General features: G+C 38.4%; 1 protein-coding gene, 2 long non-coding RNA genes and 1 pseudogene across 9 annotated transcripts; 2 read left to right on the plus strand and 2 right to left on the minus strand.

Moving 5' to 3' along the window:
- Positions 1 to 548: 548 nt before the first annotated feature.
- LOC133906523 (uncharacterized) lies at positions 549 to 9,153 on the minus strand. 7 transcript variants are annotated; one of them, XR_009907794.1, is made up of 7 exons: positions 8,436 to 9,153; positions 5,558 to 5,643; positions 4,870 to 5,185; positions 3,175 to 4,764; positions 1,203 to 1,385; positions 944 to 1,031; positions 549 to 848 (listed from the first exon to the last, which is right to left on the minus strand). It is a non-coding gene; the product is annotated as an uncharacterized LOC133906523 (long non-coding RNA). The 7 variants fall into 7 exon arrangements; XR_009907797.1 differs by lacking the exon at positions 8,436 to 9,153 and having other exon boundaries at positions 3,175 to 4,563; positions 4,687 to 4,764; positions 5,558 to 6,861; XR_009907798.1 differs by lacking the exon at positions 8,436 to 9,153 and having other exon boundaries at positions 3,175 to 3,326; positions 3,757 to 4,764; positions 5,558 to 6,861.
- A 598-nt stretch (positions 9,154 to 9,751) lies between these two features.
- LOC133906008 (uncharacterized) lies at positions 9,752 to 10,507 on the plus strand. The gene has a single exon (XM_062347816.1). It carries the CDS (start codon positions 9,815 to 9,817, stop codon positions 10,505 to 10,507), a length of 693 nt encoding a protein of 230 aa, XP_062203800.1. The 5' UTR covers positions 9,752 to 9,814.
- A 413-nt stretch (positions 10,508 to 10,920) lies between these two features.
- On the plus strand, positions 10,921 to 11,710 carry LOC133906750 (uncharacterized). The gene is made up of 2 exons (XR_009907837.1): positions 10,921 to 11,173; positions 11,497 to 11,710. It is a non-coding gene; the product is annotated as an uncharacterized LOC133906750 (long non-coding RNA).
- A 2,075-nt stretch (positions 11,711 to 13,785) lies between these two features.
- On the minus strand, positions 13,786 to 15,202 carry LOC133906009 (eukaryotic translation initiation factor 5-like; annotated as a pseudogene).
- Positions 15,203 to 17,258: the final 2,056 nt, after the last annotated feature.

The raw sequence follows: 17,258 nt of genomic DNA on the forward strand, positions 1-17,258 counted from the left end.
TTTTCTGCACAGTTCATAACTGTAGCAGAATTTTGTGATATACTACATTCTTTGTAATCATTCCAGTAGTACCATTCTCATTCTCAATAAGTATTTTGAGACCTTGTTTTGATGTTACTCTTGATACGGCGACGTAAAGTTGCCCATATGTAAATACAGGACATTTCAAGTAAACTCCAACTCTATCAAGCGTCTGCCCTTGGCATTTGTTAATAGTAAGACCGTAACAAAGTCTTAGAGGGAATTGACGCTGTGTTAGAGTGAAAGCCCATTTAGAGTTGTTTCCATGTAGCACAATGCGTGGTATGCATACATGGAGGCCAATATGGGAACCTATAATAATTTTAGCCTCTATCAGGTGCTGTTCTAATCTTGTAACAATTAGCCTGGTTCCATTACATAGACCTATTGATTGGTCAATATTACTTAGAAGCATTACAGGAACACCAATTTTGAGAGCCAATGCATGTTGAGGAAAATTATTGAGCGATATAGAGTTTAAAAATTCAGGTGGATATAATATTGAGAAATCATCAGGTTGTTCAATAGAATTTAAGATGCTATCATAGCTGAAATAATATCTGCAATCTCCTGGAACTCTATGGAGCATAAATTCATTGATTTCATCAACTGTTGAATTCAAAGGAGAACCAATGCTCTTCTGCTAAGATATTCAACAGAATTGAAGTTGCTATTGAATTCATCGTAGATAGCATTGGTTATTGATTCTAGATTATTGCTAGTAGGTTGTAATAGAATATCAGTAGGCAATAGTATCCATTTCTCATCTTCATTTTCAGAATCTATTTGCCCTGGAATTTTTCCATCACCAACATTTAGAAGCCATTCTGCAAAAGTTGACAGTTTTTGTTACTCAATAGAATTCAAATTTGGATTCTCTAATCTCATATTGATTGTAAAGTTAAAAACTTAGAAATGTCACCATAATGGAGAACTGACTAAAGATGCACCAATGGCTTCAGCAGATGTTGCAGTGTTGACTACTGGTAATACTTGTCTAAAATCTCCCCCTAAAAGGATGTTCATTCCAGCAAAAGATTTGTTTTTATTATTAGGATTTTCAAGTGAAAGGATATCTCTTAGACTTTGATCTAATGCCTCAAAACAGAATCTATGAGTCATTGGTGCTTCATCCCATAGTATTAGAGAAGTCTTGTTTAGTAGTTCGGATAGATTTGTACCTCGCCGTATATTGCAGGTGCTTGATTCATTGATATCTATCGGAATTTGAAATCTCGAATGTGCTGTTCTACCTCCAGAGAGTAACAAAGCAGCAACTGCACTTGTAGCTACAGGTAAGATAATTTTTGTTTGTGACCATAGCTTGTAGATTATGCTGTTCCATAAAAATGTTTTGCCAGTCCCTCCAAATCCCGGGAAAAGGAAATAAATACATTAGTATATATGTAGTTAATTACATATTTAGAAAGGTGTAGATCTTCATGCACTAAATATAAGGTGCAAATATACCTGACACAAAGTAAAGAAAATTTGTATTGTTTTGAATATTCGTCATGACTGAATCAAATATTCTTCGTTGTTCGCTGTTAAGAGTTTGATACATCTTATTTGCTTGTTCTTGTAATATATTTGTATCATAAGATAGTTCCTCTATGATTAATCTATTTCTAGTAATGGTAGAAGAAGTGATTGATGGAGAAAGATTATAAGCAGCTAAAGATAGTCCATTTTTTTGCAAACATTGAATCTAGTTCTTGCATGAGCAATGTCATGAGATGTTCTGCAATATCCTACAGAGTTTATAGAGAATATCATCAGTCATATATTTCCAATATTTATCAAATAGTAGTTGTATATCAGTAACACCACAATAGGTAACAATTGTCATGAACAGATGCCTCAATTGAGATGATGTTGCCCAAACAATGGCTTCTTTGAATAAAATAAACCATTCGGTATCATCTCCAATTAATCCTCAAGCTTTACATGCTTCACAGAATGTTGGGTATGTGATATTTTCATATGTTCGAATATCTTCGAAACATGTCGCACCTCGAACTACCATAAGCAACACACGTAAGTAAAATGCTTCTCCGATTTTAGGATGTATAAACCGTAGTCGGCATATCTTGGGTGTTGTTACACCTCTTTTGGCCCATATTTTTTATCAGGGTGCCATGTCCATTTTGTAGGGAATTCACAATATGTTAGGTCTCTTGCTTCCATGTTTTGTTGGTTACTGACGAACCATTGTGTAAGCATGGTCACTTGGTAATCAGGGTTATTTATTATGGCTTGTAGATTTTGATCTTCATGACATGTAATGATATTCATACCAGGTAAATGAACATGAAGCCGCTCAACAGCAGGTGTTCTACCATGTATTTCAAACCCAAGAGCCTCCAAAATGACTCACAAGCAGATAGATACCGAGATTTTATATATTCAGCTATTTCATCTACTCCATCGTTATTATCTAGCTGATCTGTATCTCCATGTGAAGAATCATTGGATAATGAGTTGATTAAAGAGACCGTGCATAATCAGGACCTTTCATCACATATTTGAATAAGTATTTAATTAAATTAGTTCTGTTGCAGACTTCAACATTGATGTGAGCTTGATATTTTTTTTTAAAAGAATCATATTATACGGCACAACCCAACGGTTGTCCAATTGAATTCCAATCTTTGTAACTGTTCTACCATCATCACGACGTCGGTAGATTACAAAGCCATCTTGATCAATGAATGTTTCTTCACGATATTATTTTGGAAACCTTTTGCTGCATACACCATTTTTCATGCACAGAGCATTTGAATTGTGTCTCCCACATGGGCCATGAATCATAAATTCCTCAACTAAATAATAGCCCAAAGGATCTGTTTCTTTGTTAGGAATTTAGCACAAACATAAGAATCAATAGAGGATGGTAAATATTCGAATTTTTCATGTGTTAACCATGTTAGGATATGAGAGTGTGGTAGCCCACGTTTTTGAAATTCATTTGTATGAACAACTGTAAGGGAACAATAAAGTTGTTATTCATTAGAGCTAGCATAATTAAAGTAAAGAATATAAATATCAGGATTGTTATATATTGAAAATATTCTAATATGATGATCTTATCTGAAATAAATGCAAGAATGTAATTAAATAGTAAAAGGAAAAATGAATTGAGAGTAGTATTACCAGCTAGAACAGGTCCAAATATACTCCCATCTTTGAGATCATTTAATAGCTCATGTAACTTGAGATGGAACACTCGAACAATAATATCATTTCGGTCATGTGGTTTTTGACCTGATTCATACTTGATTCCTTCTATTATCTCAAGCCAATTGCTATTGCAAGTTTGTGTTATAAAGAGCTGTGGTGCTCCATAGACACGACATATAGCCATGCAATCATGGTAATTTTGTATCAGATATCTTTTGGAGCCAATGAAACTGAGGGTAATGTACGTTTTATCCCAACATCTTTACCTCTTGATGTCACCTTTGTTAATAGCTTCAGTAATTCTTTGATATGTTTCAGATCTTAATTCAGCTTGGTAGAAAAAATAAAATGTCAAGCGTTCGCTTTCCACGCAAGAATATGCATTTACAGAAGCTTGATCAGATAATCGACCACAGCAAGTATAGGGATTTGGGACATATTTTCAGTAATGAGCATAATAGGTAAAATATTCGAGCATTGTGATCTCTTGTCTACCAGTCAAAGGCTGACCGTCGATCTGTTTATATTTGATACCCAAATGGTAACTTGGCTCACCATATGGAAACAGAAGAGGATATTGTAATGCCATCAATGCTGGATGTATAGGATGTATCTGTTTGAATTCACCACTATGACATTCAACAATGATGTCAAATTCAGTTGCACCAATAGAAGCATCGCCAATCACCAAAGCAGCTAATTCAGAAGCAGTAGGTAAACCGTATCTATCCGCATGAGTTGTATAACTTCTGATTAATCTAATTGAGATATCTGGAGCAGTTGGTGATAATAAACGATCTCTTGCCATTCTGAATTCTTTTACTAAAGGATTATATGCATCTAGCATCTTTATGATATTTGCTACAATAGCTGGATCTAAATCTCTCGACGCTGCGTCATTACCAAATATATTTAGTCTATTGGTTATTTCATTCTCAGTATCGTAGATATAAAGTTGAGCATATTGAGGAGGCTCACCATGTTTAGGTAATAAAGATCCTATACGATGATGGATAACACCATTGATACGAAAGACATATGAGCCATCACCAGTGTTAATGCTTTGATCAACATGAACTCCCATAGAGGTAAAAGCAAATATAGAATTGTATTGTCTTATATGACGCCTAAATTTATTGCTTTGTGGGCCTCCATCAAATTGAATAAATTCATTAAGTGGTTCTGGTCTAGGTCTAAAGCATGACAATTAGATTTTCCCACCATAGCAACACAAATTATATATGATTCTTTTTTGGGCATATGAGCTGCTTTTTTCGACATGCTCTTGGTACGAAAATATAGCATCACATTTATCACAGATATAATCCGGTGCACCATAATAAGACCGATCTTTGTATGTCTCTAAATATATGCAACAAAAAAAAGAAAAGAAAGTTCTTTTAGTTTAAACCTGGTATAATACCTTGTGGCAAAAGATTAGATGCTGTACTATATTAATTCAACGCATAGGTAAGGGGGACATACCTTTGAGGAAATTTGTATATTCTTTCAATGATCCAAACATATCTTGTAATAAATAGAGCGGTATGTCAGTTTCTGAAGCTGCAAACATGGGTATCATTTCAGTTAATATATGTAGTCTTGATACCGTTAGCATGTTTCTTTTGTTAAATATTTGTGTTGCTAAAAGAGGAAGAAAATATAAACCTTGTTGCGCCAGATCTTTGAAGTAATTCGAACGTTTTCTTTTCTTGCGATCTGTGCAGCTATATGCGGTGGTACAATGGGACAGAAATTATCCCCTGCATTGTTCATAATGATTTTCAATGAAATTGTAAGAAGCATTATATGTATCTATACTTTCATATCTATATCTACTTTTTTTTTTTTATCTATATCTACTTTTATTATTATTTTTTTGATATTTTTTTTGTCTATGTGCAGTACTTACTTGTTATTGCGTTTTGTAGTTCCTGGTAGTCTGGCTGTACATATGAAATAGAAACAGGTGTTGTAGGAGGTTCTGTTCCAAATAAGGAGAAGATGAGAACCTCAGTGACTATAGCTTTATTTTTAGAACAATTAAGAGTTATTTTGTAAGGCATATGTTGGAGGTTAGTAGAAGAAATCATAGGATTAGAAGCATTTGTGGTTCGCAGATATTAAGTTCAAGAAAAAATATATGATTGATTTATGTTTGAGGGTAAAAATCATGTAAAGAATTCGATAGTGTGTAAAATGTAAGTGTATTATAGTTAGATTGACAATAGCTTGTATGTTTATTGGATACATATACAGATGTTCCATTATATATATATACACACACACGTGATATATTGGACAATGGAGAGTGATGTTGTAAGGCATATATCGGAGCTTAGTAACCAGATCATACCTGGATAATTGATAACTGGCATGTTCATTGGAGGTGAAAGACAGTCCGTCGCGTGCGAGATCTATGACTTGATGACATGTATATAACTGAATAGCATAGAACAGTAGCCAACTATTATTTGGAACTTACTGGAGCAATCATACATGTATTAGGATATGTGATATATAGATAGTAGTCCGTGGTATCTATCAACTATTAAGGTAAACCGCAAATTCTAAAATGGATATTCCAAACACACATAACATATATATAGATGAGGCTGGAGTAAACAGAGATGTATTTGCAGATATGCAGTATGGCCAGTGCTCAGCAGCATTTTTTTTCTCTTGTTACTAAACAGGCAAGGATCAAACTATTAAGGTAAACCGTAAATTCTAAAATGGAATTCTACACAGACATAACATATATAGCAACACATTATGCTTTAGCTATGGACAATAGTTAACAAATTGTTGCATTAGTAGAAATAGTTTCAGTTAAGCACATTGTAGTTTAGCTATGGAGAGTGATCAGCACATTTATCATCTAAAAAAAGGACCACCATTATAGACTACAGGAATTGTATTAGGACAAATAATTTCTGTGAAGCAAATTGTACTTTAGCTATGGACAGATCAGCACATTTATTATAATAAAAGGACAACCATTACAATTATAATCAAGATAGCAGGAGAGAAAAATAGCTTACATGCAGCACATTTTAATCATCTTAAAAAAAAGAAAGGGGACCACCATTAGAGTTGCAATCACATTTTTTTCTCCTGTTACTAAACAGGCAAGGATCAAACTATTAAGGTAAACCGTAAATTCTAAAATCGAATTTTACACAGACATAACATATATAGCAACACATTGTGCTTTAGCTATGGACAATAGTCAACAAATTGTTGCACTAGCAGAAATAGTTTCAGTTAAGCACATTGTAGTTTAGCTATGGAGAGTGATCAGCACATTTATCATCTAAAAAAAGGACCACCATTATAGATTACAGGAATTGTATTAGCACAAATAATTTCTGTGAAGCAAATTGTACTTTAGCTATGGACAGATCAGCATATTTATTATAAAAAAGGACTACCATTACAATTATAATCAAAATAGCAGGAGAGAAAAATAGCTTACATGCAGCACATTTTAATCATCTTAAAAAAAGAAAGGGGACCACCATTAAAGTTGCAATCAAGATAGCAAGAGAGAAAATAGCCTACATATTATTGTTCAGGTTTAATTTGTTAAATCATTATAGGTATTGTACTAGTAGAAATAGACATGTTTGGATATATGCAGCATGAATAGTGCTCAGCATTTTTTTTTTATTTTTCCCCCTCCCTGTTATTAAACTGGAAAGGATCAAATGGTTTAATATGGTAAATGATTAGAGAAATTGTATCAGTAGAAGTAGTTTCAATGTAGCAGAGATTATTATATTGGATAGACTAAACATACATGTATTTGCATATATGGTGTATAAATTGTGGTCACTGGTATCTATCAACTATATGGATAGTAGTCAGCACATTGTTGCACCAGCAGAAATAATTTCAGGTAAGTACATTGTAGTTTAGCTATGGACAGTGATCAACACATTTGTCATGTAAAAAAAGGACCACGATTACAGATTACAGGATTCTATTAGCATAAACAATTTTAGTGAAGCACATTGTAGCTTAGCTATGGATAGATCAGCACATTTATCATCTTAAAAAAAAAGGACTACCATTACAGCTGTAATCAAGATAGCAGGAGAGAAAATAGCCTAAATGCAGTTGTAACCATTGCAAGAATACATTGAACATGGAGCTTTTTTTCCCTTGTTATTAAACTGGAAAGGATCAAATGGTTTAATTTGGTAAATGATTAGAGGAATTGTATCAGTAGAAATAGTTTCATTGTAGCAGAGATTATCATTTTGAATAGACTAAACATACATGTATTTGCATATATGGTGTATAAATTGTGCTAAGTGGTATCTATCAACTATATTGATAGTAGTCAGCACATTGTTTCATTAGCAGAAATAATTTTAGTTAAGCACATTGTAGTTTAACTATGGACAATGATCAGCACATTTGTCATTAAAAAAAGGACCACCATTACAGATTACAGGAATTATATTAGCACAAACAATTTCAGTGAAGCACATTGTAGCTTAGCTATGGATAGATCAGCACATTTATCATCTTAAAAAAAAAAGGGACTACCATTACAACTGTAATCAAGATAGCAGCAAAGAAAATAGCCTACATGCAGTTGTAACCATTGCAAGAATACATTGAACATGGAGCTTTTGTCGACCTACATGTTATTGTTCAAGCTAATAGATATCATTATATTGGATTTCTATAGTATTCACTATATGCTCAAAACCTTGCATTGTCACGGTTTTAGTCATTGTAAGAATACACTAAAAATGAAGCTTGGGCTGGAGCAATAATGAACAGGACCTTAGATAGAAAGATCTAAAATTAACTGTAATCAAGATAGCAGGAGAGAAAATAGCCTACATGTAGTTGTAACCATTGCAAGAATACATTGAATATGGAGCTTTTGTTGATCTACATGCTATTGTTCAAGCTAACAGACATCATTATATTGGATTTCTAAAGTATTCACTACATCACTCAAAATGAAGCTTTGACTGGAGCAATAATGGACATGACCTTAGATAGAAAGATCTAAAATTATTGGTTAAAAAAGATCAAGTAATTTTTATATGTCTGCATTGCCTATCTAGTGAAACTGTTATGCCAATTTGCAAGTGTTAATGCCCCAGTGGAAAACATAGCTGATATAAAGATGGAAATTTCAGTTAGCACTTTATTACTGCAAATGTTCAATGAACAGTCAAAGGAAAATGAGTGAATAAGAGGAGGCAGACCTGTGCCGGCACCGATCGAAAATCCTTGCAGATGAAGAAGGCGACCGCGTTGTTGAATAAACGCAGCAACAGTTCCGCAGAGGGAGGAAGGTGGGTGCTTGGTAGCGGCGGGCGCGAGTTGAGACGCAGAGGAGGGAGGGGGTCGAGTGCTCAGCATTGGCGGCCAGACCTTTCAGGTATTCAGAGAGGGGAACGCGCCGGGGGGGAGGGGGGAGGGGTGGCGTGCTGAGGGACGACTGCAGGGCTCTAGAGCTCGAGGAGGGGGATTGGAGTACAGAGCTTGGGGGGGGGGGGGGGAGAACCGAGCAACGATAGAGGCGAATCGATGGAGCTCGACCGATGTGGCTGCACAGGTGAAGAATGGAGGCGGAGCGGGGAGGCTCGAGGAGGCGTAATGGATTTTGGAACTCCTGGGGGGGGGGGATTGGGGGGAGGGACGGACCGATGTGCCTTTGCTGGTGAGGAATGGAGCTGGTGGAGCTCGGGGACGAACCGATGCGATGGAGTATAGAGCTTGGGGGCGAGGGGGTGTGGGGGGATGGCGGCGGCGGGTGACGTTGCGGAAGACGCTGCAGCTGGCGGATGAAGCGAGGTGCGGCGGAGAAACATGGACGAAGCGCACAGCGGAGATTTTTCGACTAGCAGTTGGAGGCTTCTGGAGGGGGGCTGCGTCGGATATTTTTGTGGAAGCAACCAGCGCCGGCACATGCTGGTCCTTGGGCCCACTGGACAGTGAAGGACGCACAGGGAGCTACAGGATCGTGGTGCCCTGCGCGCCCATAATTTCTTCCACCGTTAGGATAGAGTATTGATAGGGCGATTTTTCCCTTTGGCTCCAGGGTTGGATGACTGGGCCTATTTTGTGTAAAGTTTCTAAAGATGAGTTGGTTCTCACGTAAACTTATCTCTCTACTCTCCTCATATCTAATAAAAAACTTTAAAATTTGAATAATTACCTAATATTAACATCTACTCTCATCCTTCAGTCTTTCTACCTCGTTACTGCTACAGATATGAGGGTTGTTTTACTAATGAAAATAAAAAAAATCAGGGGAAAAATTAGCAAATAATCTCTTCCTATTTTTTAAATTATTTCTGAAATCAAACTACTACATCGTTTCTGACGTATTCGTTCGGCAATGACCTCATAACTCATCCTCATCTCCAGTCTATACTTAATCTTACTGTATCTAATATTTATATTTTTATTACAATGCACGAATACTTATTTAAAAAGTCCAGCGGTGGACGGAAAAAAAGAAGTTTTGAAGCTGATCGGGTCGCAGTAAAGCCCTTGAGCTGGTCGAACCGAACCAAGTGGGTCGTCCCGCTGCTCTCACTTCCCGAATCCCCAATTCCCCACCAGAACTCTCGCCACCATGGCGCCACCGCGCCAGCCGCCGGAGCTGATGGCCGAGCTCGTCGACGAGATCCTCCTCCGCCTACCTTCAGACGATCCCGCGTGCCTTGCCCGCGCCTCCCTCGTCTGCAAGCCCTGGTGCCACCTCCTCTCTGACCCTGCTTTCCTCCACCGCTACCGCGCCTTCCACAGGGCGCCTCCCCTGCTCGACTTCCTCGCTAACTTCCGCGATCACAGCGACCCCCGCTTCGTCCCCGTCTCCAGCACAGCGCCCTGCCCCTTTGACCGGCCGGGCTTCCACTACTCCCGCTGCCTGTGGGTCATGGACTGCCGCCATGGGCACGTCCTCCTCCACGAGGCGTCGGGCGACAGCGAGGGCCTCATTGCCTGGGACCCCATCACGGGCGACCGGTGTGCCTGGGACCCCATCGCGTGCGTGTACTCATCAAAGGCTGGCGCGTGGGGTGCGCCGGCTTCCCGTCACTTAGGCCTCGATTCGTACGTCAACATGAACCATGGCGCCCTCATCGGAGATGAGCTCTACTCCACACCTTTGCTGGGTGGCAGAATTTTGAAGTACGACATGGACAAGAATTGTTTATCCCCGATTGACCCTCCGGGGGACGACTACGGCGGGAACGTTGTTCTCATGCTGGCGGAGGACGGACCTTCACCTTTTGTTGCGGAGAACTTTTACAGTACACCTAAATGAGTGCATACCGTCCATTTTCTTCATCCGGTGGCTTAGATTGGTCCAATGATACTCTATCGCCCATCAGTATCATGGGTATCATTAAAGAGTATCATGGGTATCATAAGGGTAGGATTGAAAAAAAAAACTATGATAAATTTGTAAATTATATGTTTAATTAGGGAAGATCAAAATGTTAGTTTATTCTTCGGATAAGCTTTCACTTATTCTGTTCATTTTATTTATTAGGGTTTTCACCCTCTGTCAGTCGGTCGATGATGGGTGGCGAAGGTCCGAAGTCCGATCAGTCAATGACGTAATTACCCCTAAAGGTATCAAGATAATTATAATAATACCTACTAAAATGGATGATTGGATCACAACAATGATACTCTTCATCATTTAGTATCATGGTGTACTGTAAGGTTCTCTTGTTGCGCAAGGTGAATTCAGAGGGAGTACCAGGATGGGTACAATGCAGGGTCGTCGAGCTTGAGCCACTGCTCCCCGTTGACATCCCGTGTAACCAAGCTAGTCTGATTGGTGTTGCTGAGGGTGTTGGTGTCATATTAATGAGCGTAAATGTCGTCGCGTTCATGGTTGAGCTCAAGTCAGGGAAAGTGAGGAAGGTAAGCGAAGCCGGGGACCACTATTCTGCCTTACCCTTCATGAGCTTCTGCACTCCAGGTTTGATGCTATCCTTTGATTATCTGTTATCCTGCACCGACAAAGTTTCCTTAGTTGGTTGGTTTTGGTTTGTGAATAATTAGCCATAATGTAAGTATTATTCATTATACCCACATATAGAGGATACTAGGCAATTTCTGTGCTAGAGCAAACTGAATATATGGCATTGGAGGATCACACGCGATTTTGGTAGGTTTTGACTTGTTAAGGACCATGAATTGATGGAATTAGTACCAGTACATAACTCATTAACTTTTAAATGCTGAGTTTTTTTTCGAATGGGGTTTAAATTCTGAGTTTGTTTGGTGTATTTTTTTTTTCAGATTGGGGGTAGATTGTCATCGCCAGCGAGGACTTGATGATTTCTAATGTGCCGCTCAACAGTAAGACCTGGCAAAATGGACGAATCCACCATCTTGAGTCTGCTGCTACTGGCATCTTGCAGAGCCGCTACTTTCAAGTAGTTTCTGTTGTGTTGAACAGTTCGAGTACGAATGGTGCAAGTCATTATGGCAAATTATGGTTCATTTTGTTGAATTTGTCCAGGTCTTTGTAATATCTCAAAACAAAATAATTAGCTTGGTGTTAGATGGGCCTAATAGGCTAAGGGTGAGAGTAACCTAGGCCTAACTAGAGTCCGTTTCGTGGGAGGTGAGGAAACCTAATTACCCTACCTCACGTCTCTGCCAAAACGGTTTGCTCTCTTCAATCGTGCGTCATCGACAGAGGAAACAACAAGAGGCGGCGCTGCAGTCCCGTCGTCCTCGTCGCTAGGGTAGGGCACGAGCACACTACCTTGCATGTCCTTCGTGCAAATCACTGCGAAAGAATAAGTTGTTGCTGCTTCTCCTTTGTGTTGGCCGTTGATCGCTATTGGAGAACGGAATCGGATCCTCTGACGCTGGTGGAGAAATGTCAGAGGTGCACAATAAAATGTGAGAGGTGGTACAGTTATCTGACGTTACATAGTAGTGAATTTTAACTGTTTATTAAAATACTGTAGCGATTTTAATCATCAAAGTACTGTAGCACCATATCTCATCTATCCATTTACGATCGGACGGCTCAAAACTGCTCAACTACCCTTTGAAGTTAAAATCCATCAACATCAGAGGATCTCAATCCTCGAAGAACGGGAGGCAGAGCAGCACACGAGAGGCAGAGTAGCAAGGGGATCGTGCTCTCCGTAGGTAATGAATTCTAATCCGTTTCTTTTATGTTTCCTTCGTCAAGCGCTGGATTAGGCCTGGAAATTAGGGTTAAATCGCGTTGGAAGTCTGGCTGCTCGCGTGCACTGTCGCGTTGGAAGTGATGGCCGGGGTGTTACAGTCTTTTAATCATTAAATGCCATTGTAGAACCAGAAATTCGCTCATCCAAATCAATTCAGACATGCTACCATACCACATATTTCAGTAAGTTCAGTTTGGTTGTTTTCATCTGTCGTCTTTTTGGTCACACCTACTCTGACAATTAAGTATTAAACATTTTTTGTTTCAAGTTTTTTTTATTTTATTTTGGCATTGCATAATCAGTTAGTTACAACAGTAAAAATGAAGCATATACCGGATGGGCAGTGGAAGCAGGTGATTGTGGTGGAACTATAGGAAGCTTGTGCTGCTGTCTGCAGCTCGTTCCAGGTTCACGTTTTCAGTATCATCGATGACGTTAATCCTAGCAGATCATCACAAATAAAGTGCACTGAACTGAACCAATTCCCGCATTCATATTTTAGCCACCTACACGAGACCGACAATTTCTATGACATACTCAGAGCACACACTTCAAATAATCATCCACAGATTTATATGATAGAGTATCCTAGGTCAAGGAAAAGAATGTTTCTTCTTACGATACGTATTTAGACATGGAGCAAGAGCATTAACCCAAAAAACGAAATTAGTTCTCGAGCATGCTGTTGTTTCCGCCAAAAGAAAAAAAGGTTCAGTGCAGATTATATATTCAAGCAATTGCTTTTCCAAAGAAAACTTCGTATCATGTCTACTGTATAAAGCATAGTTGTTTCTCGCGTCATCTCTTATCCCTATCTTTCTTCAATCTAATAAAAATCTCTAAAATTCAAGTAATTTACTTATTTTTATCATCACTCTCGTCCTTTAGTCTTTCCATCTCGTTACCGGTTATAGATATATGACCCGTTTTACAAATAAAAATAAATAAATAAATTAGGAGAAAAATTAGTGGATAATCCTCTCCTCTTTTTTCAGATCCTATCTGAAATCAAATTACAACATCGCTCTTGACATATTTATTCGGTGGTGTATCCGTAATATATCCACATCTATATACATTGAATTTATACTTGATATTACTATATATAATATTTATATTTTCGTTATAACGCACGAATTATTAACTAGTCCAAAGGTATATATGGCATGCATACTCAAGAAACCCGCGTGGCGAACAGGTTCGCTGGTAGTTCCTGCTGTTGTGCACCAACCTATTTTCACGATCTTTCGCTCTTGAATATAATAGGTTATAAAATTAAAGCCATGAACTAAAAATTCTCTGAAGTGCAATTTCAGATGTGAAATACACAAAAGATGATTTAGATAGCGGTATCAAAGCGAAGCATGGGAGCAGCATCGTCTCACTCTTCCTCATACTCAGAATCTGTGCTCTGGAGCCACTCCACAAACGACAAAGCATTCTCCACGACCTGGGAGTTCTTGCCACCGGCAACGTCTGTACCGTACCACTGTACAACGGTTTCTTCCTCGAGGACATCTCCGAAGTAGATGGCTCTCAGTACAAGGGGGACCTCCTTCAGGGCCTCGGTGCTGGACGCCAAACACTTCAATAGCCTGGAGCAGCAGGGCCTGGGATCCCTCGTCGGGCATAGCAGCAGCAAGGTACTTCTTGTTCTTCACGACCTTCTTCTCAAACAGGGGCGGAGTCAAATGGGGGGTTACCATCCGGAAACATTTGAGAGCTTTCCAAACCTCTCCTATAATTTTTTAGTATAGAAGAGAAATAAGAAGAGAAAAAGAGAAAGAGGAAGAAGGAGAGAAAAAAAGATGAGAGAAAGAAAGAAGTTAAACCTCTTCTAACATGTGACTCTGGCTCCGCCACTGTTCTCAAACCTTTTGGCCACGCCATCAAGGAGCGCCTCAAAGAGGGCGTTCATCACGTCTTGGGAAGGCAGGATTGAGGAGGAAAGCATGCCTAGTTTTGAGCTGAGATTCTGTGGCAGCATTTCCCAAGCTAGCCTTGATCTCTTTAACCAGTTCATCGTAAGGATTGCTTCCAGCAATGGTTTGTTTGTCATCAGCGCTATCTTGATGTTTTGAGGATCCCTTCACAGAGACATCTTTAAGGGGCGCCTGTTTCTTCTTATTCTTCTCAGACTCATCAGTGGAAAGCATAACCATTTCTGCAGTTGCTGCACTCAGTTGCTCCTGCATCCGTTGTGTTGTTTCGCTGCCTCTAGTGAGGTTTCAGTCTGCCACTGCACAAGTGCACATCATCATCGTCGTTGTCGTCCTCATCTGCGCCACTTACATTGTCACCATCTCGATTGCGAGTTGGTGAGGTCGAATGATCGTCATCAGAACCACCACCACCACCACATCCAGCCTTATTCTTTGCAGCAGCACCTTTTGTAGTTGACTCCTTGTATTTCTTCCGCATCCTTATTTAGTTTCTTCTTCTCCTCATCATGTCTTCGCGTGGCCTTCTTGTCTTTTCCTCTCTGGTGCATTCTTGAGGATAAAAGTCGTGAGCTTGTCCCTCATGTCAACATCTGAGGCAAAGCCGCAGGCAGCTCGTTTCAGTGATATCATATGGGTCTTAGAGATGAGAATATTGGTATCAAGGTTGCCACATCCATAACACTGTACATACTTCTTGATGAAGTTCTCAAGGAGACCTGTCAGCTTTGCAGTGTCATGAGCCCCATTAACCAATGAAGTTCCTGTCTTCTCATCAAACTTAGATTGTGCCCCAAGTTCACATCCGAAGTACTTTGTTGTGTAGGATTGTGCCCCAAGTTCACATCCGAAGTACATTATATAAAATATAATGTCGTTGCATTATATTTTATATGAAGGAAGTTTTTTTTAAAAAAATACTGAAATGAGCCGTATGAACATGGTGATTCACCCATCACGTTAATAAAAAGCTTAACATGCAAACACATTTTTTTGACGTATCTTAAGAGGATCTTTAAAATTAGTTTCACTTCATTTAGAGTTTTATTAATTTCTCCATAATTTTTACAAAGTTCACAAGCATAAAGTGAACATGTTAAGAAATAACACTGTAATTAACTTTTTCATATATATCATTATTTATCCTACATAAAGCATAGTATAAGTAAACTAATAAAAGTGGTTTCACTAATTTTGGAAGTGTGATGGGTTAGTTATGAATTAATCTAGTTGCAATATATTTATACAATCCTGCATGTTACAATAACTATTTCATTAGTTTGTGTATTTTTAAAAGATATAGGATCATGTAACAAGACTAATAAAATTGGTTTCATGATTTTTAGATTAGCAAAGAATTAACTATGCATTTAACTAGGTTTAGAAAATACATTTTTTCACAGAAAATATACAACATTTTCATGAGTATAAATACTTTTATCATATCGATCATGTTACAAGGAAACTAAAAAAAATTGTTTCATTTGATTTGAAGCTCATATGAATTAGTTATCGAGTTTACAAGGTTGAGCTGGTTTTTGGGTTTTTTACAAATGCTCTCGACGTATCGCATAATTGTACCAAATTTTGACATAATTCGACCGAAATGTGAGGAATGTGCGAAATGCACGAAATGCGAAGAATGCAACCGGATATCGGTGTGATGTAGTCGAATTATCGTTGAATGCAGTCAAATATCTGTCGGTCAATTCGAGCGGATTTTGCTTTGGTCAACCGAGTTTGACCGCATAATTTTGTTCAAATTTTGGGTCATATTTCTCGATATTCGTGATATTCGCAAATTCAGCAACCCTCGCATTTTTACCTGACCTTGTATTTGTGAACCCTGAGCACAAGTAGAGGATCAAATGTTAGTTGTTCATCATGAAAGGTAAGATCCTATAAAACTTGTTCAGGAAAAGGTACATCATCATGTCATAAGAGGGCAATAGTTTTAAAATACCAAATATTAATTTATACGGTACCCATATCCAGACAGCCCTTGTGTGGCTGTGGCCATGGCCAATACTGACAAAATCAAATCCCAAGAAAGTACTAGCGATCATGGTATTATGCAAGCTACAGATGCAATTCAGAAGCACAACCAAAGATCAGACACAGTACAGTCGTCATTTTCAGAAAGGGATAATAGTAAAGAAAATTGGGCAAACGCAAAACAACTGCAGCTAAATTCAAACATACGAACATTCAAGATCAAACAACAATGAAACCCGCAAAGTGATATTAGTCTCCATATGTTTATGACTGAAAATTTGTCACTATATTTTGTTGCATCAGATGGCTGGTACTTAATTACAACATGATGAATATTCGGAACGACTTTGAAGGTCACCCAAAATTCATCTAGAATATTGGCACCTAGTTTGCATGCATAAGGATTATGGAGGGTTAGGCGTCCCCAGTCTCGAAGATTCAATCTGAGCCTATGAAGCTCCTGGGTTAAAAATTAAAAGATACATTAATGGGTAAGGACTGAAGGATAACTATGGAAACACCTAGCTGATCACAAGTATAAAACTAGTGCTATAGATTTTTTTTTTTTTTTGCTACCCTAACTTTAATGCTTCTACATTCTGGAGAAGTGTGATGCGGTCAGCTTAAGCTTTAAAATTCAGGTATAAATGAGTGGTGGCCAATGAGATGAAAATTAGAAAATAGGAAGACATTTGGTTTGGTGGCTCTTCTCTAGCTGTTCAATTTCAGGACTCGTTATGTATAGTTAATGAAAAAGGGGATAATATTGCCAATATACAGGATGGGAACACTCTTAAGTTTTCTTCTCGCTGAACTTTTACATATCAGATGATGATTATTAGGTGGTCTAAGCTGCAAGAGATTATAAATAATATTGAGTATTCCAAGGAAAACGATGCATTAATTTGGCAGTACCGGA

The sequence above is a fragment of the Phragmites australis genome, chromosome 23 (assembly GCF_958298935.1).
Source record: "Phragmites australis chromosome 23, lpPhrAust1.1, whole genome shotgun sequence".
NCBI classification, from domain to species: domain Eukaryota; kingdom Viridiplantae; phylum Streptophyta; class Magnoliopsida; order Poales; family Poaceae; genus Phragmites; species Phragmites australis.